The sequence below is a fragment of the Rhopilema esculentum genome, chromosome 9 (assembly GCF_057945365.1).
Source record: "Rhopilema esculentum isolate cy_ngs chromosome 9, ASM5794536v1, whole genome shotgun sequence".
Lineage (NCBI taxonomy): Eukaryota > Metazoa > Cnidaria > Scyphozoa > Rhizostomeae > Rhizostomatidae > Rhopilema > Rhopilema esculentum.
In genome coordinates, this window is record NC_142823.1 from 6,878,936 (window position 1) to 6,900,104 (window position 21,169).

The 21,169-nt window shown below is 38.1% G+C and overlaps 1 protein-coding gene across 1 annotated transcript; it reads left to right on the top strand.

Moving 5' to 3' along the window:
* The first annotated feature begins 5,366 nt into the window (after window positions 1-5,366).
* On the top strand, window positions 5,367-10,981 carry LOC135689213 (uncharacterized). Its single transcript, XM_065206365.2, has one exon. It carries the CDS (start codon window positions 5,785-5,787, stop codon window positions 6,940-6,942), a length of 1,158 nt encoding a protein of 385 aa, XP_065062437.1. The 5' UTR covers window positions 5,367-5,784; the 3' UTR covers window positions 6,943-10,981.
* The last annotated feature ends 10,188 nt before the right edge of the window (window positions 10,982-21,169 follow it).

Below are 21,169 nucleotides of genomic sequence, written 5' to 3' on the forward strand. Positions count from 1 at the left end.
AAAAAGTTGCTTACTTGTCATCGACTTTTTAAATGTTTTTTATCCTTTATTTTTAGTCAATCGAGGGGCAAATCCCTCTGAGAAAATCGCACACACCTTTTCTGAAAATCCTTTTGTTATAGTAAATATCTCGTACGCTATTTGCAAGAGTTAATCGCCCCTCGTAGTCAATAGTTCTTTTGGTCTTGCATGACATAAAAAGCTCTGTGACCATGGTAACAGCCTCATTGTCATATATTTTTAAATGTTTAAGACATTTGCTACTATATAAGATTTCAAGCTGAGGAGACCTTTTATTCTTTGTTTATAGTATTAGTGATGTAACCAGCAACAAATTGAGAATTAAAGTAAAAAGAAGGTGAAGTTTTATCAGCCAATAAACATTTTCATCCCTGTGCTGACCATTTAAGAAAAGCTGATTGCTGATGATCCGGTGACTGGTATCTCATCATCTACTCTTCCTCTTCTTCTTCTTCTTCTTCTTCTTCTTCTTCTTCTTCTTATTCTTATTCTTTACCTTCTTCTTCTTCTTTTCTTTCCTCTTTTTCTTTTTCTTTTTCTTTTTCTTCTTCGTTTCGTGCCTGGGGGTATTTTTAAGGTCCTTTGAAAGACCTTCTTTCTATCCGTAGTGATGTTTTGACTTTTTCATATGCAAGTTGAACTGAATACTGATGTTTGCGCAGGTCCTGTTGTCATCATGTATCTCCTAGGTAACGATACGACATTCCCTGTTTACCAGGAGAATTTCTGTGTCTTTTGCACCTAACATTTTTTAGTAATATGCTATTACCTTATGGCATGCCATTACTTTCTGACATGGCCAGCATCTCTACTTTTATCTCCATTCACTCCTTGCTTGAATATGTCGCGACTCTTGTATCAAGTATGCAAGTATCTTCTTACGTGGGCCTGTTCACAATGTTTAATTCAATCAAACGTGTTTGTTTGCTTCAAGTATTAACCACTGCACAGCCATGAGGTGAAATCAAACAAGGATACATAATTATTGGTTTGTTTATGAACTTGAACGGTTGAACCAGCTGACGGTCTCAATTTCCTTGTTCTTCGTACTGTTTTATTGATCAAATCTCTAGCACCTTGACACATGTATAAGGTCAACCCAAACAAATCTTGATTTGTGAAGAGCAGAGTTTGAGACTCGCAGAATGTAGAGATAGTATAGTCCTTTCTTTGTTTAAATGATGTTGGTTTCATCTTTCATAGAGGCAAGGCAACTGCTTTGTTTTCCAAAGCGTCTCATGCTGCAAAGAGATGCCATTGGTGGCTGAGGACGCTCTAAGAAGTTGTAAGGGATTGGGGCTTGAGCCCCGAAGCCCCCACACGCGTGGCTATGCATGGTGGTGCCCCAGAAGTTGATATAAGGACCGGTGTTACATAGACATATTTGATCAGAAAAACATAGTGCCCTGTTTCTATTATAAGAGAAACTGTGAAATGGGATAGAGGCTAAAGCAAGACAAAGTTTGATCTTATTTTGACATATTGTTTTCAACATATCCGTCTTCAAATCGATGAAAGCTCTGGGATTCTTCACCAAATAGAACCATCACTTTCTTTCCGTTTAAAGCTTCGCGTTAGTTATTTGCGGGGCAACCGAGAGGTTTCAAATTTTTGTGACCACGCCCTTCTGTTTAACTTAAAAAGCAATTCAGAATACTTTGCAATCCTGTAAAGTGTTTTTCAGACATACTTTTGCTACCTTAAAATGGAATTTATAACTTTCTGTTTATCGCCAGAACTCGACGCCTTGGGGCAATTTCCCCGCTTTTCCCTCTTTCGGCAGCCCTGATTATATGAATTTGTGTGAGGAAGGGGCAGAAAAATAGCCATCGACCCATCCTGATAACGCGCAGCGAAATTCTAAATCTGCACAAAGAAAGTATGGAATTATCAACACAGATACATAGATTGTTCCATTTTCTACAGAACTGGTAATAAAATGGCAGCATCCTGATCAAGTCAGTTTTGTATGTTATCACAGAAGAAGTAGAAACACTTCTGCAGTCGATGATAAGCGACTGTAAGCTCCTTCTTGCTTCTGTGCTGCCTTGATTTCACAATTTTCACTGATTCAACTGTACAGTGTTTTCATTTCCTTGTATTAAACACTGCTAAAAACGCTGTGAGTAGATTTTGACAAAACTGTTTCCGATATTTAGTGAGGTTTGTCTTTGTTATGTTGTCGTTACGTTGCAGTCATTGTAATTAGGTTATTGGCCGTCTGTCTCAATACAAAGACAAACCCAGTTCAAATGCACTCCACAAGAGCCAATAAGCCCACTCCCCCTGAAAAAGAATTTGATTGCCCCCGCACCAATGAACTATTGCAAAGTTCACCTCCCTTCAGCAATGGAAGTTGCACGAATTTCGAAGCATATAAAGACAAAAAGGGTGTACCCTATACTTTTTTAACGCCTGAAGGGCGTGGTCTTTAAAATTTTCGTTGTCTGGCTACATCCTCCAATCTTCACTACCTTTCTCTTAGTGATTCTTGCTTCCTTTATGACCACATCCCCATGATTTTGCCACTCGCTAGGCTTATGAGGCCATTGGTCGCAATAATTTCCCCACAAATGCTTCGAAGAACTTTACCATGTCGGCGATTACTAGCTCAGAAGTCAGAAAATGGGATCTCTAAGTACCTAACTTCTTTTTTCTAGTGGCTCCTTTGCAAATCTTACAATCTTGAGAATGCTCTTGACATGTCCGTTAATAACAGGAAGAGTCTGTGGCTTAACTTTCGTATAAACCGTATTCGTGCAAATGGCCTGGTGTGCATGAATGCCCTCTTTGAATAATTCCCGTGTCTGTTAAGCACCTAGTTACACATCTCCGCCCATGTGACATTAGCCTTTCCGCTGCAGCTCAATCAATACTTTTTATGTACAATTTTAGGTCAATATTTTATCAACTGCAAAAAACAGGCGAAACGGGCCTATAACATAATCGAGGCTTTTGTATTCTTCTGGAAAATTATTTGCTCTTTATGTTTTTCTACACAACTGCTTCAGGAGCCAGGCATTGCAATTCAAAATTAAGAGTACAAAAGATTAGATTTATCAATTTTATGCAACGTATTTTGCTAAATGCTGCGTTGGCCATGCCACTTGACCCCTTTGGCCTCGCCCCTGTGTTTGCGTTTAACTTTTCTATAGCTCTTGTGCAGGTAGATTCTGCTATACTAATAAAGAAAAATTGGGGTGGATAACTAAATCCATTTTTATAAGTAGTTCTCCGGACTATTAAAGTTAGTTTAGGATTGTGCGTTCTGAAAGTTGCGCGCGACGAGTTGAGTGCGCGAGACAAATTTCCGCACAATTTTTGAAAGAGAGATTCCGGTAAAACTCCCTTTCGCATATATTTAGATGTTTTCTATCCCTTCTGTTTGATTATTAAGTAATTCATTTCGCATTATTTCTTATCATCATTTATTGACAATCTGCATTAATTTATCAGTGTACTATGATTAATCAAAACAGGATTTTTATTTCTATAGAAACCGCTTTTATTTGAATTTAGAAAATAATTTGGTAAATTTTATTTGAAACTTTGCTGTTAAACTTCGGTAGAAAAGCTTTAACACAATTATTATGTTGAATTATTTTGTTTGTTAACCAAGCTAGTCAAATTCTGTAGTTCTTCAGGAGAAAAAATTGGTATTTACAGGAGGAAAATTTGAACATTATATGAAATAAGACATTTGAGTGCTTATTTTAGGTGTGATTTATTTTGAAATAGCAAGAAAAAGGAATAGGAAGTGGAAGTAAAGTTAGCTTAGGAACTTTGAAAATATGCGAAATCCAAAATTTTCAAGGGAGTTTCCCTGGACTAAGAGCGTGGGCAAAATGTTTGACTGAGATAAAAGACGCATATCTCTAAGGGATTTTGAAACTTTAAACCATTGAAATTACTGAGCTAAATTGGAAGTATAAAGAGTGACGTATGCACAGAATTTACATATCTCTGGAAATGATATATTAACAGGGTCCGCGCCACGAATTTGAAAATGGGGGGCAAGGCTATAAAAGTAAGGGACCAAGACTTCTTACACCTTTTACTGTGGTTCAAAAACTACTTGCTTTGCAAAATAGTGGGGGTCATGACCATCCCACCCGCCCCCGGTGGCGCGGGCCCTAATAAACTGTAAAAAAGTTATTTCGTTTCTGTAATTTCTATTCGTTGTTGCCCTATCTTACAACATATCAGCGGGTCGTAACACTTAAAACTGTTCAAAGAATTTCGTGAATTTTTTTATATTTAAGTGTTGATTTGGCAGTGTTTCTGTTAACTTCCTGTGAAATTTAAATCTCCTCCGTGGCTTAGGTAGAGGGGGTCAGAGGGGGCGAAAAGCCCCCCCTGTAAAGCTAAACTGCTATTTATCGGAAAACTTCTGGACTCGTTGGACCTATTTCGATCTAACTTTTATATTTCGATAGGAAAGAATTTACAGCTTAATAAACAGTGATTCACATCAAAGATTTTTTATTTCAGTTCTGATGTCATTATGGTTATGTTCAAATTTATGAAAAAATGTAACTAGTTATTAGATTTTTGTCGGGAAATGTAAATTTCTCACCCTCCTATGAACTTCCTATCTGCGTCACTGAATCTACTTTTATGAAGTGACGCAGATCCTCTTGAAATGAAACGTTTGCTCGGTTTGTGGATAAAAGGTTATATTTATTGACCGGCCTAGGCTTGTCCCTAGCAACATGCACCAATTTCCCCTGTGGTTGCACCACTAACATGAAATTTTGTTTGTACAGTTGTCAAAATAATCAGTCGTCATCATTATAATCATCAAATGGCCTCGTCAGTATCATCATCATCAGCATTTCATTATCATTATTATTATCACCATAATTACCAGAATTACAATTACCAATATCTTCGTCATTTAGGGGTAGGGGGAGGCTATCATAGTTTTGCGGCTTCACGGCCTCGAGCCTATTTCTACGTGCGGTCTACGGATTTGGCAATGGGTTTTCTGCGGATTGCGGCTTCATAAGATGCGCCTCGCGTCTTTCGGTGTAAATTGGCAACGGTTTACGGCCATTTTTTTCATTATCATTCCGTTCCGTAGGTGCGTGCCATGATCAACGCTTTTTATTACATTAAACTTTAAAAGCGTAAACAAATAACGAGTTTCCTATCTTATTCAATTTCTATACATATTTTTCAGGTTTCGATAGAATGTTAACGTTTGACATCTATTGAAATCCTTCGTTATAAGACAACCTGAGGAAAACCGCAGCTTTGTTTAAGGAGGCCTTTTAATTTTTGAACGGCAATTTATCGCATTTCATTATGACTGGTGTAAACGCATATGCGAAGTTTCCGCCTAAATTGATTGCAGGTGAGAGTCTTAGATCGTTGGACTGACACTTCACGGATAAACGTTGGCCACTTCAGAATCATAATCAACCAGAATTTTTTTTGAAGGGCCAAGCAAAGGGAAAACCCAAATGAAACTCGTAAAATAGATTTATTTGAAATTGGAAACACGAGTGAATCCTTGCTGTCACAATCCAGCGTTGTGATTGGCTGTTGAAGTTGACGTCACACTCGGATCCTGCTCTGTTGACATATCAGACTTAGCAAACAGCATGTTGACATTTGCTGTGCCAAATAAATTACACCGGGATAGCCACACGACAGATAAGGGTCGTTCTGAAGGCGGCAGGGCAGTTTGCATGCCTGTATTATTGCAACAATCTTTATAGCTTCTCAGGGCTATTAATAAAATTATATGCAGTTAGGAATATGAAAAGTCCTTCTTCAGAACTGATGATGCTTTGCACACAGACAGCAAGTCAACTCAGGAGCTTGCGCTCGGATCAGCTTGAAACAGAAGGCACAAGTGAGCTGGAAAATCGATTGCAATGGCTTGAAAAGTCAGAAATAATGGCCGAGGAAGATCGAATGAGTGACGATGAATTGGAAAGAGGGAAATTACAGGGCAAGAAGAAAGTACCTCGCCCAATGAACAGTTTTATGGTATTTTCACATTTGGAACGGAAGCGGCTTGCAGAGGAAAACCCTGAGCTGCATAACGCCGACTTGAGTAAAATCCTTGGTCGTAAATGGAAGACATTAACTCCGGCTCAAAGACAACCTTATATCGATGAAGCTGAAAGGCTGCGAGTTCTCCACACTGAAACGTTTCCTGACTACAAGTACAAGCCAAGGCGGCGAAAACACCCAAAGCGAAACACAAAAAAATTTAGCACGCTGTCAGCAAACGATGTCAACCAAAAGACGAAACTTGCACTGAGTTTGGATTGCACTTTGCCTGCCATGGCGAATCATCCTATGAATGCAAGAAGTATTGCTCAGAAATCTTTGACTCCTCTGCCGTCGCCACGCCAGTTGTCGCCAATTCCATCCGCCGCAAATCTTGATGCTTTGCTCGACAACCCAGCGATACCACCAACTCCAAGCGACAGTCCTTTGGCAAATCCCGACCTTCATGAAGTTGAAACGAAAACTAACCTAGGTGCAGAAAAGCTGCACGTTCGATCCACGGAGGGAATGACAAATTTTTACAGCTTTTTGCCCCCAACGCCAGAATTAAGCCCCCACGTTTCAACCGCCGTTAGCAGAGCTGCTTTCTCGTTCGATGTTATTCCAAACAGCGAGAGCCTTTCGTCGAAGGAAAATGTTTTTCAAACAACCTCCATTATGCCAAATCCAGTAACTGAAACAGGCAGAGACAGTTTTTCGATAATTTCAAACTTGGCATCGATTTATTCCACTCATGAAGAAAGCCAAACGCCTGTGCGCGATGATGGTCAGCTTTTTGGGGATGTTGATCGAGATGAATTTGACCAATACCTGGGAGCTTCATTGGAAAAATCAACGCTCTCGAGCAGTTTGAGGAATATTATCGCGGAGCTGGAGAGCAGTGATTGCAACAGCTAAAGCACTTTTGTTTGCAATTTTTGCATTTCAAACCTACTTGTGAGAGATGATCCGAGACTAGGTGAGATTTCGAATCATGTTGGAAAGTGAGCATCCAGGGTTCACTAAAGCTTTATTGCATTACAAACCATGTCTTTACATGGAGTTTATTGTTTCAAATTATAGATTACGATGTAATTTAGTATCAAAGCGTTTGGCTGGCAGCAAAATGGGTATTTAAAACCCTTTTGCAGCCGCATCCTGCCACGAAATCTTAAAACTATTTGCATTTGCTGGTGGCAGATTTTTTCTCAAGAAAGGATTGACAAACAATAACTGGATTGGTTTATCACAAGATCGCTGCATCGTATGAGGATAAAAGCCATAATCTCTGGCCAAGACGTAACGGTCTTTTGATACTTTTAATTTTTCCTGACATGACTAGATTTCCGTAGTATGTTGAAGCTCTTTTTGGTAATGTTGCCCACGAGGGTGTGAGACCTCTGAGGTTTCGCCGCATCAAGATAGCAGGACAAAATATATTTCTCTAACTAGGCCTAACTCAAACTGCAAATTTTCCTGTTTGACGAAGAAGTTCAAAAATATTTTCTGAAACAATTCATTTAATATTTCATGCCCTGCCTGCGTAATTTCGTTTCATAGCAAGGCGTATTTTCTAGCTCATGCTTTTAAGGGTTCCTTGATCTCAACCGTGCACGAATTTTTTTTTTGAATTGCAGGTCAGGTTTTAAAAACGACATGTCATGACCGATGTGATAATGTATTCTGACAAATTCTATCGCGTGTCATTTTTCAGCTTGACAAATTCAAACTCGATCCGTTTGCCGGATCATGTTGCAACTGCCATAGTGAAGTCTCAACTACGTGGATTAAAACTTTCTTATAACTGCATTTGCCAGCTCAAGCTCAACTAACTCCCCTTTTGTAGATTAATAGACCAGCAGGTCAAACTCAACTACTACCCACTGTTGTAAACAACTAGGGTTTTTCACAACCAGACTGTTATTAACAGTCGCAAACATGTTTCTTCAAAGATCGATTTTGAAAACTATTTGAAAGATTTTTGTATTCAATACTTTACTTGAAACCCCCATCCTTTTAAGCCAATGATTTTCTTTCAACATAGAATGTCTCTCCAATAAATCAATCAAACGAAATCCTGTCTTCAAATCATAGAGATTGTGGCACATGTGACTTTACCGTCCTGTTTATGTTTTTCATCATAGAAATACGTGTGGTGCTATGAATTGAATAGAGGGTCCATCGCAAAAAATCATAAGAAATGCTGAGGGGCTATTTTATGGCATTAATTATAGGGGCGCACCCCATGCTACATATAAATTTGCTCTAAACCCACGAGCCCCCTTGCTACACAGCCTCTTAACAACTTGGTTTCCCCAGCCTATTTAACTTTGGAAATAAAGGAAATCATTAGCATTACTGGAGAATCCAACCTCCAGTCCCATACTTGTCCTCCCCCCTCCCCCCACGCCCCCGCCCCCCGGCACCATGTCATTTTATTTGAGTTCACTCAACAAAGTTCACTCACCTAAAAGTTAGATAGGTGAGTGAACTTTGAAAAGAGATTTGCAACTTAATTTCTTCATTAGGGTAAGTGGAGCTCGCGCGGAATCCTCTGAAAGTATCAGGGGCTGAATATAGGACAAAAGTGACTCGTTTTAGTATGCAAATCCCTAGAAGTGTTTTGAAAGGAGGTGTTTTGAAAGGAGGTGTTTTCTACGAAATCGACTAAATAGGAATCAGCTGATTTTAACTATCTCGATTGTTTTTGTCGGTGTTGACTCATAGCCTGTTTGCCAGTTGCCTTTTGAAAACAAAGATCTTTGTACGTGAAAAAGATTTTAGTTTGAGCCAAAAATCTGATTAAAAGCGTCGTGTGCTTTAATTGTTTAATTTGCAATTCATTATTGCATTAAAAACACTTCGTTTCCTGTACTTTGAAAGCCTATCCATGGAATCAGATAACTATGGTTCTGTGTCTGTTGTTATTGCTTAGATTTGGTCTTTATCGTAATCAGCAATATGTCGAAAATTTGAATTACCATGTTGATCGACTTTGATTTTGAAAACCGGGAAGTAAAAGAACCCTGGCCCGATTTAAGTAGCGGCTATATAGTCTTGATGCGGCTCGGTCATAGAGGCTCGATGCCGCTTTCCCACTCCGCTAAATGCGAAGAGATGTGATGTCATCACTTCTTTGTAGCGGTTTAGGGGCGGTGTTAAAACTGAAGTATTTTTAGAAGGATAATAATATACGTGTTATTTTTATCGATTGAATCGTGTTAATTTGTATCACACTCCAACAAGGCTCTTCCAGTATTTATTCAACAGGTAGTAAAACAGGGGTTATCAGTTAGGCGAAGCTGTTATAACAACAATTTGCTATTTTCAAATAAACAATGATTCATTCACTTAATCTTGTTTCGTACACAAGTTTTTAAAGCAAAGACGACTGGAATAATCAATCCATGCATTTTGGACTGGGTCAGTAACGTATTCACTGATATTCGACCAGAAATTGGTCTTTTTTTACTATGGTTAACCACGAATTTCCTTCTGAAAAGGCGTTAATTGGGGGTATAAAATGGGGATGATAGAGAGGAATGAGTCTCGCTCGTATTGACGATGTTTTTAACACATAGAAAGGGGCGAGGGACGATTCACTCTTGCCAATAGCGTACGAGATTTCGCCTAAAACGAAAGGATTTCTGGGGATTTTCAGATAAAACAATAGGATTTTCACGAAATGTGTACGAGATTTTCTTAGAGTGATTTGCCCCTCGGAAAGGGGGTTTGATAAGGGCGGGTTTTTTAAAAAGTTTCGTAATGCCAACAACAGATGTGTTTTAGGAAAGCATAAAGGCAAGTGGTTGGCCATATTCTCCAAATGCTCAAGGGAGCTTTTAAATGGTAAAATGTGTGCAAATTATCAGCGTATTTATATGCTATCATTATCAATTAAATGTTTCGTTCATAAAATGTTGTAGTCGCCCATCTCCGTCAATGTCCCTCATGCTAGAGTTTGTCTCTTTGGCGAAAGGAGCTTTTGAGGTGGGGCACAGGTAGAAAAGGAACAATGTCTCAGAACATGGGGTATTTTTCCAAAAATTCCAAGGATAGAGTGTTTTTAAAAGTAATGTTCACGTTATCCTGGTGCCCCAGTTCGCACCTTTTTACTTGGCCCCTAGACCCCCACAGGCGCCTGTTGTATCCCAGCATCTTGCTTTTCTTCTATTCACGGTGGAGTTGTTGTTAGAATAACCCATTTTGTATCAGACATCTTTTTATAAAAAAGAAGGGTTTTAAACTTGGGCACAATTATAGATATATAAAGGTTACTGGTATACACTCTTAAGTTTTTTAAAAGAAGCTGCTGATTATGAAAATTGATTCCTCATGATTGGCGTCTCATAAAAATTCCTCTTAATTCTACATAGAAGTAGGAACCTGGGGACACAGCGCCACATGCCCCCATTTTCGAGAAACAGTCGTAAAGTGCATACCTTCAGACTCAGAGGTCCCCTATTTTGACTACATTTGCCCCAAGGTTTTGATATCCTTCTAACGTGTACGCGAATCTGCCTTTTCCTGTATTTTCGATCTTGTTGTTTTTATATTGATGAACCCTTGCATTAGTGATTATGAATCGTAGTGTTTTAGCTGCAGTATTCCAATGAAGCGTTTAAGCTCTAAATAAATAACATTGTGTTTCTTATGTAAAAATTTTATGTGACTGTGAAGGAGCGACTGAGGAAACTGTTTCCGCACTGTGTAAGAACACACAAACATTTCTTTATTGCCATATTTTAAACATCTATCTTAAGCCTGTTACAATACAGATTATCTCTAAAAGAACTTTTTTTCGTTGTGCAATTTCGTGGTCTGTGACTTTTAGTGTAAGTAAAACGTTGTTGATCTGTAAAATCCAATTCGCCCAATTTGTTCGTTCTTGTTTGATTGTTGTTGCGATTTTAGACTTGGTAATTGGTTCAGATCGATGTATGAAATAACAGAAAAAGTTGGCCTCATTCCTTGTCAAATCTTAGACCGATCAATCAACGGTGATACATGTAACTAGAAAACATTAGAAACACTGCTTTTATAAAGATTATCAACATTATCATCAACATGATCAGTCAACATCATCACCAACATCATAACGGCAACTGATCAGTGATCACAATAAACTATATCAATCGATCAATCATCATCATCATCATCCATCAGTTAACATCAACAGAATCGAAACAGAATCACCAGCAATCAATCATAATGAATCACTGCTATCGCCATTATCAATCACTGTCATCAGTCATTTTAATCATCAACAGCATCCTCATTCTTAATTTTAATCTCTATCATAATTATATTCGATGTTCATTTATCACTACTGTCACTTTCCCCATTTCCAGCCTTTGCTATACCGTAGGTCGAAATCATCCAAATCGATCAAAGACGCTCTCATTTCCCTGGCAACGTATCCTAAATTCTGACCTAATGCAGTCCATTCCTCGTTTTTGCGACAACGTCCAATAGATTGGCTTTGATACATTTAAGAACTTATAACATGAAATCACTTTCTTGTAATTTTGTTTCGTTTGATTAACTTCTTTCTCAAAATGGAATATATCATTTATGAGGACCATAGACTCTGAGACCCTGCGGCCAAGTCCCTGTGGCCCAGTCCCCTGTGGCCCAGTCCCCTGCCACTTCCATCTCAATGACCCTTTGCACCCAGCATCGCTCCTCTATCCTGCGTACATGGCCATAAAACCCCTATTTTAGAGATAATCATTTAAATTTCACACCGACTAGCATTACCAGTGTTGTTTAATGACAAAAAATTCATTATGTACATTAAACGATAATTCGACCAAAAGTACACCACTCGCGAGTTTTTGCAAGGGTGGCCTGAGTGTATACCAAGTTTCTTGTCTTCTTGAAATGTAACCACCCTCAAAGCCATCTTATTATTGGATTGGCCCAAGCCGACAAATCAAAGGGCCTTTCAAATAGCAAATAACTCGAGAAAAATCTTGAACGCGTTTGGTGAAAATCCTTCGATGAGAATCTAAAAGTCCGTGGAAATCCTTTTGTTTTGATTTTAAATCTTGTACGCTAGTTGCAAAAGTGAATTGCCCCTTGGGTTCTTTGCTGCGCCACATGCTCACTCTTTCTGATTCCCTACCCTACCTCGCATCGACCTTTTAAAGAGCAGCTAAAGACCTTTTTTCAGGATGGGTTTAAATTTTGTGCTACGATAATCTGCTTTGCTTGGGGTCTATCGAGGTTAATTCGTTTACAGTCTGACCTGAAGTTATTCGAAGATTCACCTGAGTCTCTTGGCTGTCTCAAGATTTGAAAATTGAAATTCGATATTGAAAAACGAAGCTTCGGGGAGTCGCTTTGCCTGAATTTGATGAAATCCTCTTGCTCGGGTACTTTTATAACGGAATAGTATTGATCAAGGTCAGTGAAGCGTTATAAAGAAGGATTATGTTTGCTATATGATAATTTCACGACGGATAGTGAAAAGGCATCAGATGAGATTTAAATATAAGCTGCCATCAGCCGAAGCTTTTTTCATTAGTAGATCACTGAATTTCGTCCGCCCTCAAAATTTTATCAAATACACTGTTTTTGGAAAAGAGCCTGGAGGCATTCTTGCGAAAAGGTGTGTCAATAGATCATAAAATGGACTTAACTTAACGTCTGCTAAACAACGACTTCTCGACTTTTAACGCCACATTTAATAAGGGTACAGTGATGAGTAATATACAGACTTGCAAGGGGCCTGGGGCAAAAAGTGAGGATGATACGTAATTTCCATTGAAAGCAAGTTAGATGCCAAGTAGAAGAGTAATAAAGTTAAGAGATTCTTGAAATGATTTGAATAAGAAATACAAAAAACCGTGTTAAAAAGAAATGGCAATTGTTTGTTTACTTTCTGGGTCGCTATGATGTAGCAAACTGCCAGCCTGCAATGACTGCATATAAGTGGGGAAGGGGGCGTAATAAGTAACGAATGTTTTGAGCCCCTTTGCTTCTTTAGAAGAATAACGCTGCTTATTCCTTGTTTTAGAAGTTTTCCCCGGACCCCTTGTTTTTATAGCAATACACTCCTGGTGATATGGACAAAGTAAAGAACCATTAGAAATTGTCAAGGTATTGCAAAGTATCCAGCTTTTTTGTCAGAGCTTTTTTGTCAGATGGTCACCAACTGAATTTTATACATTTATATTAAACCCTCTTATACGCGTATCAGTATGTTTTGTTGTTTTGTTGTAGAACAAAGCATATTAGACGACGTCTCCTTAACTCAGTGGTCATGTGCTCGCGTTTCTGATTGGCCCATTTTGATCCACAACTTTGTACATATTCGTATATATTTAGTATATATTTCCTAGCATAGAGTTTTCGATCTATGTTATGACATCTTACTATCTGAAGAGTGTCAGGCGAAAAGCTTAAGAATGATTCAAAATTTAAGCTTCCTTCAAAGCCATTTTCTATATTTAAAAACTCTTCATCACCGGTTCCGTTGGAATCGAAAGAACTGGGAACCACATGCTTCCCCCATCTTTACATTTTTCCACCAATGGTAAAAAGTCATTTTTTCCCATTTATCTAAAAAATGTGCCATTCGCGTGTCGTTTAAATCCCAAATATCGCCCTTTTTTATTTTGCCCCCTCTCCGTCACTTTTCCTTCTCCGTGGTCATCTGCGACTATCCGATTAACTAGATTTTATAATTTTTGTGCAATTTTTCAGTTTTTGAAAAGAATGATAAAAGAATATCGTTCTTGTGAATTTGCTTTCGTTGATGCTGTAAATGTATCCGGTAGATAACAACGAAGAACACTTTTACTCGGTCTGTGATGCCCCATTTTTTATACTCAAGCCCAACATAACGTCAATACGAGGCTTATAACGTCAGAGCTGCATAGCAAAAGAGGCTGTTTGACAGCAACCTAAAAGGAACAGAACTTGTTTGTGTCTGGTTAAAACAGAAGACTAATTTTTCTCTCTTTCCTTTCCTTTTCTGTTGGCAAACAAATTCTCGTTTCTTACAAGATTGGTTTCGTCTTACGTTTTAAAACGAAACTTTAGGGTATTTTTAATCCACCTAAACATGACAAAGCAAAACATATCTTTCTAAACAACAAACTTATTTAATTTCCTATCTGTAAAACTGCTTATCGAACAAGAAAAACATCTCCATTATATCCATTTTCAACTTATTAGTTTACAAATAACATGTTTAAAATCATCAAAACTTCACGATCGATGTTGTTACTATCATCAAGAGCAGTCGTAATTTTTTTCAGTTTGTACCATTTTCTATCCTCATTAAAAACAACGTATCAAGTTTTTCTACGTCTAACTTTTGGTTCAGTTGTAATGGAAAAGAACTCTTGGCCTAAAGTTGGATAATTTCATTTGTCAGTTGAGTAGGTTGAGTAGCGTTGTGGCTTGGAGTAGCAGACCTAATACCCTGGGTACCAGACTCTCTATCTTATTTGATATATAGTGAGTCTGGTACCCAGGGTACAGACCTAACTACTAGTCTAACAAATCGACATGTCGTATTTTGATGTGTCTTTTTAGGATACTAAAAGTGCAGTTTATCTAACTAAGGCCTAATATGCGTTAACCAACTTATGTAACAACCGTGTCTTTTTTGTTGACCTGTGCCCTCTAACGACCTCTGCTCTCTAGCGACCTGCGCATTCCAGTGATTTATTTTTGCAAGAAGAAGACTTATTGATAAAACTTGAATAAGGTGTCCACACTAACAAGCTAATTGCTAAATCCTTCAATATGAAATCAGCATCATATGATTCGAACCTTTAAGGGAATAGGCCTTTTTTGTTTAAATGCTGAAATAAGCTCAAATTATTAAAATCTCGGCTAGACAGGGCTACTTGTACCCTGGGTACCAGATTCACTCTGAATAAAAGGATACTTGAAAATTGCAATAAAAAAGACATGTTCATTGTTTCACATTCTACTTGTGTGGAAGTCAAGTAACCAGATTTTAATTGCAACTTGTAACTGTCTCATGTCTAGTCTCACGTTGTAAAAAATACAGCGAGCTTCAAGCATCGATTAGTAGAATATACCCTTAATTCAAAAGGCGAAAATAGTAACTAGAGCAATCCAAAAATAGCCTTATCTAACAAAAAGGTCTTTGAAAGTGGTAAGCCGTTACACCTGATACCCATAAGAACTTTTTGCGGTTGATCTGAGAACAAACGCCTGGGCTACTAGGTTTTCCTAAATTGTATCTCAGATCAAATGCTATGACGTCAACCTAAGCTATCATCGGTTGTCTGCGCGTCATTCCAAAGAGATTTGCCACCAGAAGATACAAGGCGCCAACTTTTCTTATTAGTCTCTGTTTAGGCTTAGGGGTGAGCCCAAAATTTCCCTATTTGACTCGAATCTGTGTACATAGGTGTCCATATAGCATTGAGGAACGACGTCTGTCGTTGGTTCTGACTCAGACATTCGCAGCCACTGCTTTACAAAGCTCAGAAAAGCTGTCACCAACGGTCAGTTTTGCTGATCTTCAAAACCAAGGTCAATAAGGTGTGGAAAAAGCACTATTCAGTCCAGATTTTTATCACTGTACCGTTTGCCTATACGAATGTACATACGTTGAGGCCATTAATGGACTCAGGCATATCATGCCATTCTAGAACAGTTTTATTGAAATCGCCTTTTTTGGTTCAGATTAAAAACTAGGGGATGGAGAAAATTGGGCAAAATTTACACAAAGCTTAGATAAGATTGCAGAAAAGTTGGCCACAACTGGGTCACTGTGAATATCAAAGGAAGAAGGTACCCTTTGAAAACTTTATATTGCTCCTACAAAGTAAATTTTCCCTCCTAGATACAGTAGTGTAGTTTTATCGAAATGACAAGGGGGGCTCCTGCACAAAATGCTGAAAAACAATAGCAAAAGTAGAAATCTGCCAATTTTCGGCATGAACAAGGGGAGCTCAACCCCCCTGAGCCCCCTAGCTCTACACACCTGCCTAGATATCATAATTTGGCAGTGCCCACGAGAGGGATGACGCCTTGACAGGCCCACTGAGAGGGGTCAACTGCCTCTGGGTCCTCAAGCAAAGAAGGGTCCACTGGTACCTACAATGTCTCTATTCAAAATACATTGTATGATTCTTAGAAACACGGTAATTTCAAATCATATATATATATATGCATTTCTAATCAACGCTTTTTATGTTAATTGCTTTAGAAAGGAAAGGGCCCAAGCACTGGACCTGCATCTGGGCCCGATTGGCTCTCAGCGGTCTTGCCCTTTAAAAAGTGACTTCTCCAATTTATACGACTTGAATTTTATACGGCCATCGTTGATTTTAGAATCTTGCATCAAATTGTAAATTCTACTTAATATTTTTACTCCTATTTCTGAATGTTTAAGCCTATCCTTACTCAGGGACCGCAGAAACGGGGGTTGATAGGGCTTTAGCCCTCTAATAATCTTCAAAACTTATCTAAATCCAATCAACAAATTGTCTTGCGCTTGGATTTGAGCTTGTTCAGTCCTCTCCAAATTGCTTTAGAAGTTGCAATAAGAAAACTAAGGACACTTTTCGGCTGCTACTCTACCACAGTTTCCTGTATGCATTACCACTTACTAATTCCGTGCTTTATCTACACGATAAAGTGACACGATAAGATAGGATACAGCTTATTGCCTGGAACATGTCTTCTGACTCCATATAAGCGTGAGCACGACTAATCAAATTATGAATGAATACCGCAAAATTGATGATAATACATTGCCAGTCATGAAGTGCCGTCATTCAGAATGAATGGACGAGCCAAAAATAACTAATCTGTTGTCACGTCCAGCATCAGTTTCGAGCGCAGAACGAAAGCCTGCGTGTTTCCCTGCTATCAATCACATAAACCAATGAATACTATGTGGGAGGAGTGCTGGGTTTTCAACTCTCTCACCAAAAGACAGCCTTCTTTCATTGGCTTTATCAATATTAACGTCATCATCATCATCATCATCATCGTCATCATCATCAGCATCATCGAAAATGCAACCAAAATGATTCAGATTTGTTGCGATTGTTGATCACAGTTGCGATTGTTGATCTCCATTTTCCGCAATTTCTGAGTCTTTTCAGTAAGAGAATTATCTTGCCACTATCTGATGTAGGTTGGGCGCCACTTTAAAATAACACCACCTCTATTTTTTCATCTACTCTTGAAGAGAGAAAGGCATGGTTTCCCAAAACTTGGCTCATGGTTAACACAACAAAACTTTTGGTGCCAAATCAAAAACGATAGAAATAGTTTTCTTATCAGTGTATCTTGCTGCAAAAGGGCGGAGGCCATGATACACACTGATCGTTAAGTCTCGTATCCGTTTAGCTGGCCTCCCTTTAGGTTAACCCAGATGGGTTGAATCCCTGGCTTATTACAAAGCCCTGGCAAAACGACTAAACATTTCACTAAACATTTCACTCAACTTTTGTTTAGCCAAAAGTTTAGTGAAAAGTTTAGTCGTTTTGCTACCCTGTTTAGTGTTGTTTTGTCGTGTTGAGTGTTGGGCAAAGTTTGATCCTGGTCAAAAAAGTTTCGCGTTATTTAGTGTTGTTTAGTAAATGTTTAGTCGTTTTGCCACCAATTAAACATTTGTTGTGATCGCGCAGGCGCACTAGCTGTGGAAATCAGAAGGCTTTCGTTGGTTTTCGTTGGTTTTCCTGTTTCTACGTGACCCAAAAATCCTTTATGAGACATCTGCATATCTTTTTGTACGCCACTGTGTCTTCTTCAACAGTCAACTTTCTGGTCAATGTGCTACTAAAAAGTCTTTTCTTTCCCCGTCGCTTCATCCAATTCTTATTTTTATCCTTTGCTAGTGCATGCAACAAAATAAACCAAAAGCAAATTCCTATGTAAGATCCCCAACAACAGAAAAACGAGGGATAAACTGGAACTGGCGGGAAGTTCAGTGACAGAAGATCGCAAGAAGCACTTTAATGCTTTCTTGTTAGAAAACGCTTGAATCTGAAATCAGTTCGTATCAAAAGATTATACCTTGCATTACAAGATATTTATTTTTGGCATGTTTCTTGGGAAATGTTTTTTAGATGAATCAAGGAGCGGAACGTTTCTGATTTGCAGATTGTTGTTGTTGTTGAAGCGAGCAGGCGTTTTTTCTTGATAAGGAATTTGAGTTCATATTTCTATGAATATAACTGGAATGCAGAGTGGCCATGTGATTAAAACTAGTCATCTGCTGGAACAATAAGCAAGGATGAACTCTGATGACGTGAAAACAGCAAAAAGGGGCAGAGAATCTTGTTTTCAGTGATAAGGTTAGGCCTAACTTAGGCCCATTACCAGTTTGGGCAATTCGACTAAAACAGTAGAATTTTGCAAGGTATACAAGAAAGTACAACTGCCTGAACCGTGTATTTTAAACTAAGCCACTTTGAAACAGTAAAGAACAAAGAAAAGTGGATTGTGGCCTAACTAACTGGCCCCGACGGGAAAAACTTTCAGCAGTAATAAATGGCAAAAATGAAGAGAAAGGGAAAGAAGAAACCAAACCCTACAGACATAAAGGTAAAAAACTTCAAAGGTGGGCTGTCAGTATACCTGCCAAATAGAGAGGAAATGGAATATTGGCTGAACGCGTTTGATAAACGATACTACGATCATTTAGGCCAAGATCCCGATTATGAGAACCTACTTGTACAATGGGAGGCTGAAAATGGCAATGCTCCAGTACTGACAAACGAAGGCAAATTAGATCCAGAAGAAAACAAGCAGCTTACTATGTCAATCTATTTTAAAGTATGTGGTAACAGCTACAGAAAAATTCTTTCAGCAATCTTCTACCTACAAGGGAGAAAGCATTGTGTTATGATGGGAGGAACAGCAGCCCAATGCTGGTTTGAAGAAGAAATGCCAACGATCAAATATCTGGCAGACTTAAATAAGAAGGGTTTAACCCCTATTAAGGTCCTAAAAAAATCAAAGGGGGAACATTTCCCAGAGAAACTTGTGTCTGATCCAGGATGTAAAGCAAAACTAATCAAAATAGAGCTGTTGGATGATGAATCAGACGGCATCGGTCAAAAAAGTCTCAAAGCAGGCACAGAAGACTCAGGAGACCCAGAAAACTCAGATGTAACACCAGACTCTGGAGAAGAACTATTAGAGGACTCCACTACTTTACCAGGATGATATATTAATTGCTTCCATATCTCACAAGAAAATGCAGGAAATGATTACTATTGCTGAAGAGTTTCAAAAGAAAAACCTTCTGAATTTCAACTTGGATAAAAGTGAACAAATGATCATGCAATATAGCAAAAGTAAAAAATTCCAAAAAGAAACTTTAATTTTAAATGGCCAAGTTATTAAAGAAGTAGAGTCATATAAATATCTAGGGGACTTGAAAAATAACAAAGGAACCTTGGATTTGTGCATCAGTAAACGAATCAACACTGCCTTGGGAGTTATTAAAGAAATAAAATTCCTTATTAAACAGGAGGCACTCAAGAAACAAAGTTTTGCAATCAGTATCAAACTGATTGAAGCAATTTTGATGCCAAAAGTTCTGTACGCATGTGAAACATGGACTAACGTAACTAATAAGCAATTTAAAAACTTAGAAAAATTGCAAAAAGATGCAGTAACAATAATTAACTCTCTACCCCAATCAATGTCATATGATGGAATAGTCCTTGAATGTGGCCTGATGCCTATGGAATTTAGAATAAAAGAGAAAAGATTAATATACTTCCATAAGGTATTAAACATGAACGAAAGTAGATTGACCAAGATAGTTTATGAAGAGCAAAAACGTTTAAATTTCCCAAACTGTTGGTATAAAGAAGTGATTAGTGACATAAAACTGATTGATATTAACCTCAAAGAAAATCAGATCAAAAATTTAACCAAAGAACAGTGGAAAAAAATTGTTAGAGAAAAAATGATCATAATCATAGAGAATAACATTAGAAATAATAGTAAGACTAAACTTAGATTTATCAAGGGTAGTAAATTTGAAATGAAAGAGTATCTGGGGTGTGAAGACGCGTCATCCCTGCTGAAATTAAAACTAAACATGGTTGACTTAAGAGCGAACTACAAAGGAAAGTACTCTGATTCTCTTTGCAGAAGATGTGGGGCCCATGAGGAATATATTGAACACTTATGGGATTGCCCAAGTTTTTATCAAAAACCCAAGATGGAAAAAACATGTTTAGCTACAAATAATTCAAAAATTCTTAAAAGTATCAACAACACCCTTCAAAAATTTCTTACCAATGGATGAATTAGAAATAAAAAGATTGGCTAAAATTATAGCACCAGCTTGTGATACCCAGTAGTTGGGTAACTGCTCCGAAATGGAGATTTAGCTTCAATTATTATTATTATTATTAACAACCCAACAGCGTCATCGACAGCTCGCAGTTCAAAAACGTTGAGTGAAGTTTAGTGAAAAGTTTAGTCACGTTTTGCCAGTCTGGTTAAACTTCGCTCAACTTCACTAAACAAAAGTTGGGTGAAATGTTTAGTGAAATGTTTAGTCGTTTTGCATGGGCTTAAGACTCGATGTTTTGACCAGACCAAAAACAGCAAACAGTGACGCTCCTGCTTGTGCAAAAAGAGTTCTAGATGAGGTGTTATCATAGCCTATATCGATCAGTAAAATAGGCAGAAATTCGCAGAACCAGCAAGACCTAGATTCAAACTCCAAAATAATTAGGGCCTTTCCTATCAGTACATATTTCACTGGCTCTTAAAAAGCTAAGGCTTAATGAGGAGAGTACAGCGACTCAGTCTCTGCTAAAGCAAAACCACCGTTTACAGGGATTACGAGACTAGTTCTTCTGCTTCAGACACTCATTTATAAACCAATTGTGTATATTAGATCAATTATGAATTCTCATACAGGATAAAGATGAAGATGAATTGTAAACTCAATTTCAAATTATACAAGCTCATTTGTTAATAATCCTATTGCAGCTATCAAAACCATTTTGGTTAAGAAAATCTCAAGATGTGAATGGGAATTAATTTAGTGTTTTGACGCCATTTTGTTTAGTGTCGAGTTATCAAAGCACACCCATGAGCTACGTGCTATCGTACCAAGAATATGGTGAATTTTTGCCACGCGAGATTTTCGACATCAGAAATTTTTAAG

Coding starts and splice junctions, on each gene's coding strand:
- LOC135689213 (XM_065206365.2), top strand. CDS start 5,785: ATGAAAAGTCCTTCTTCAGAACTGATGATGCTTTGCACACAGACAGCA.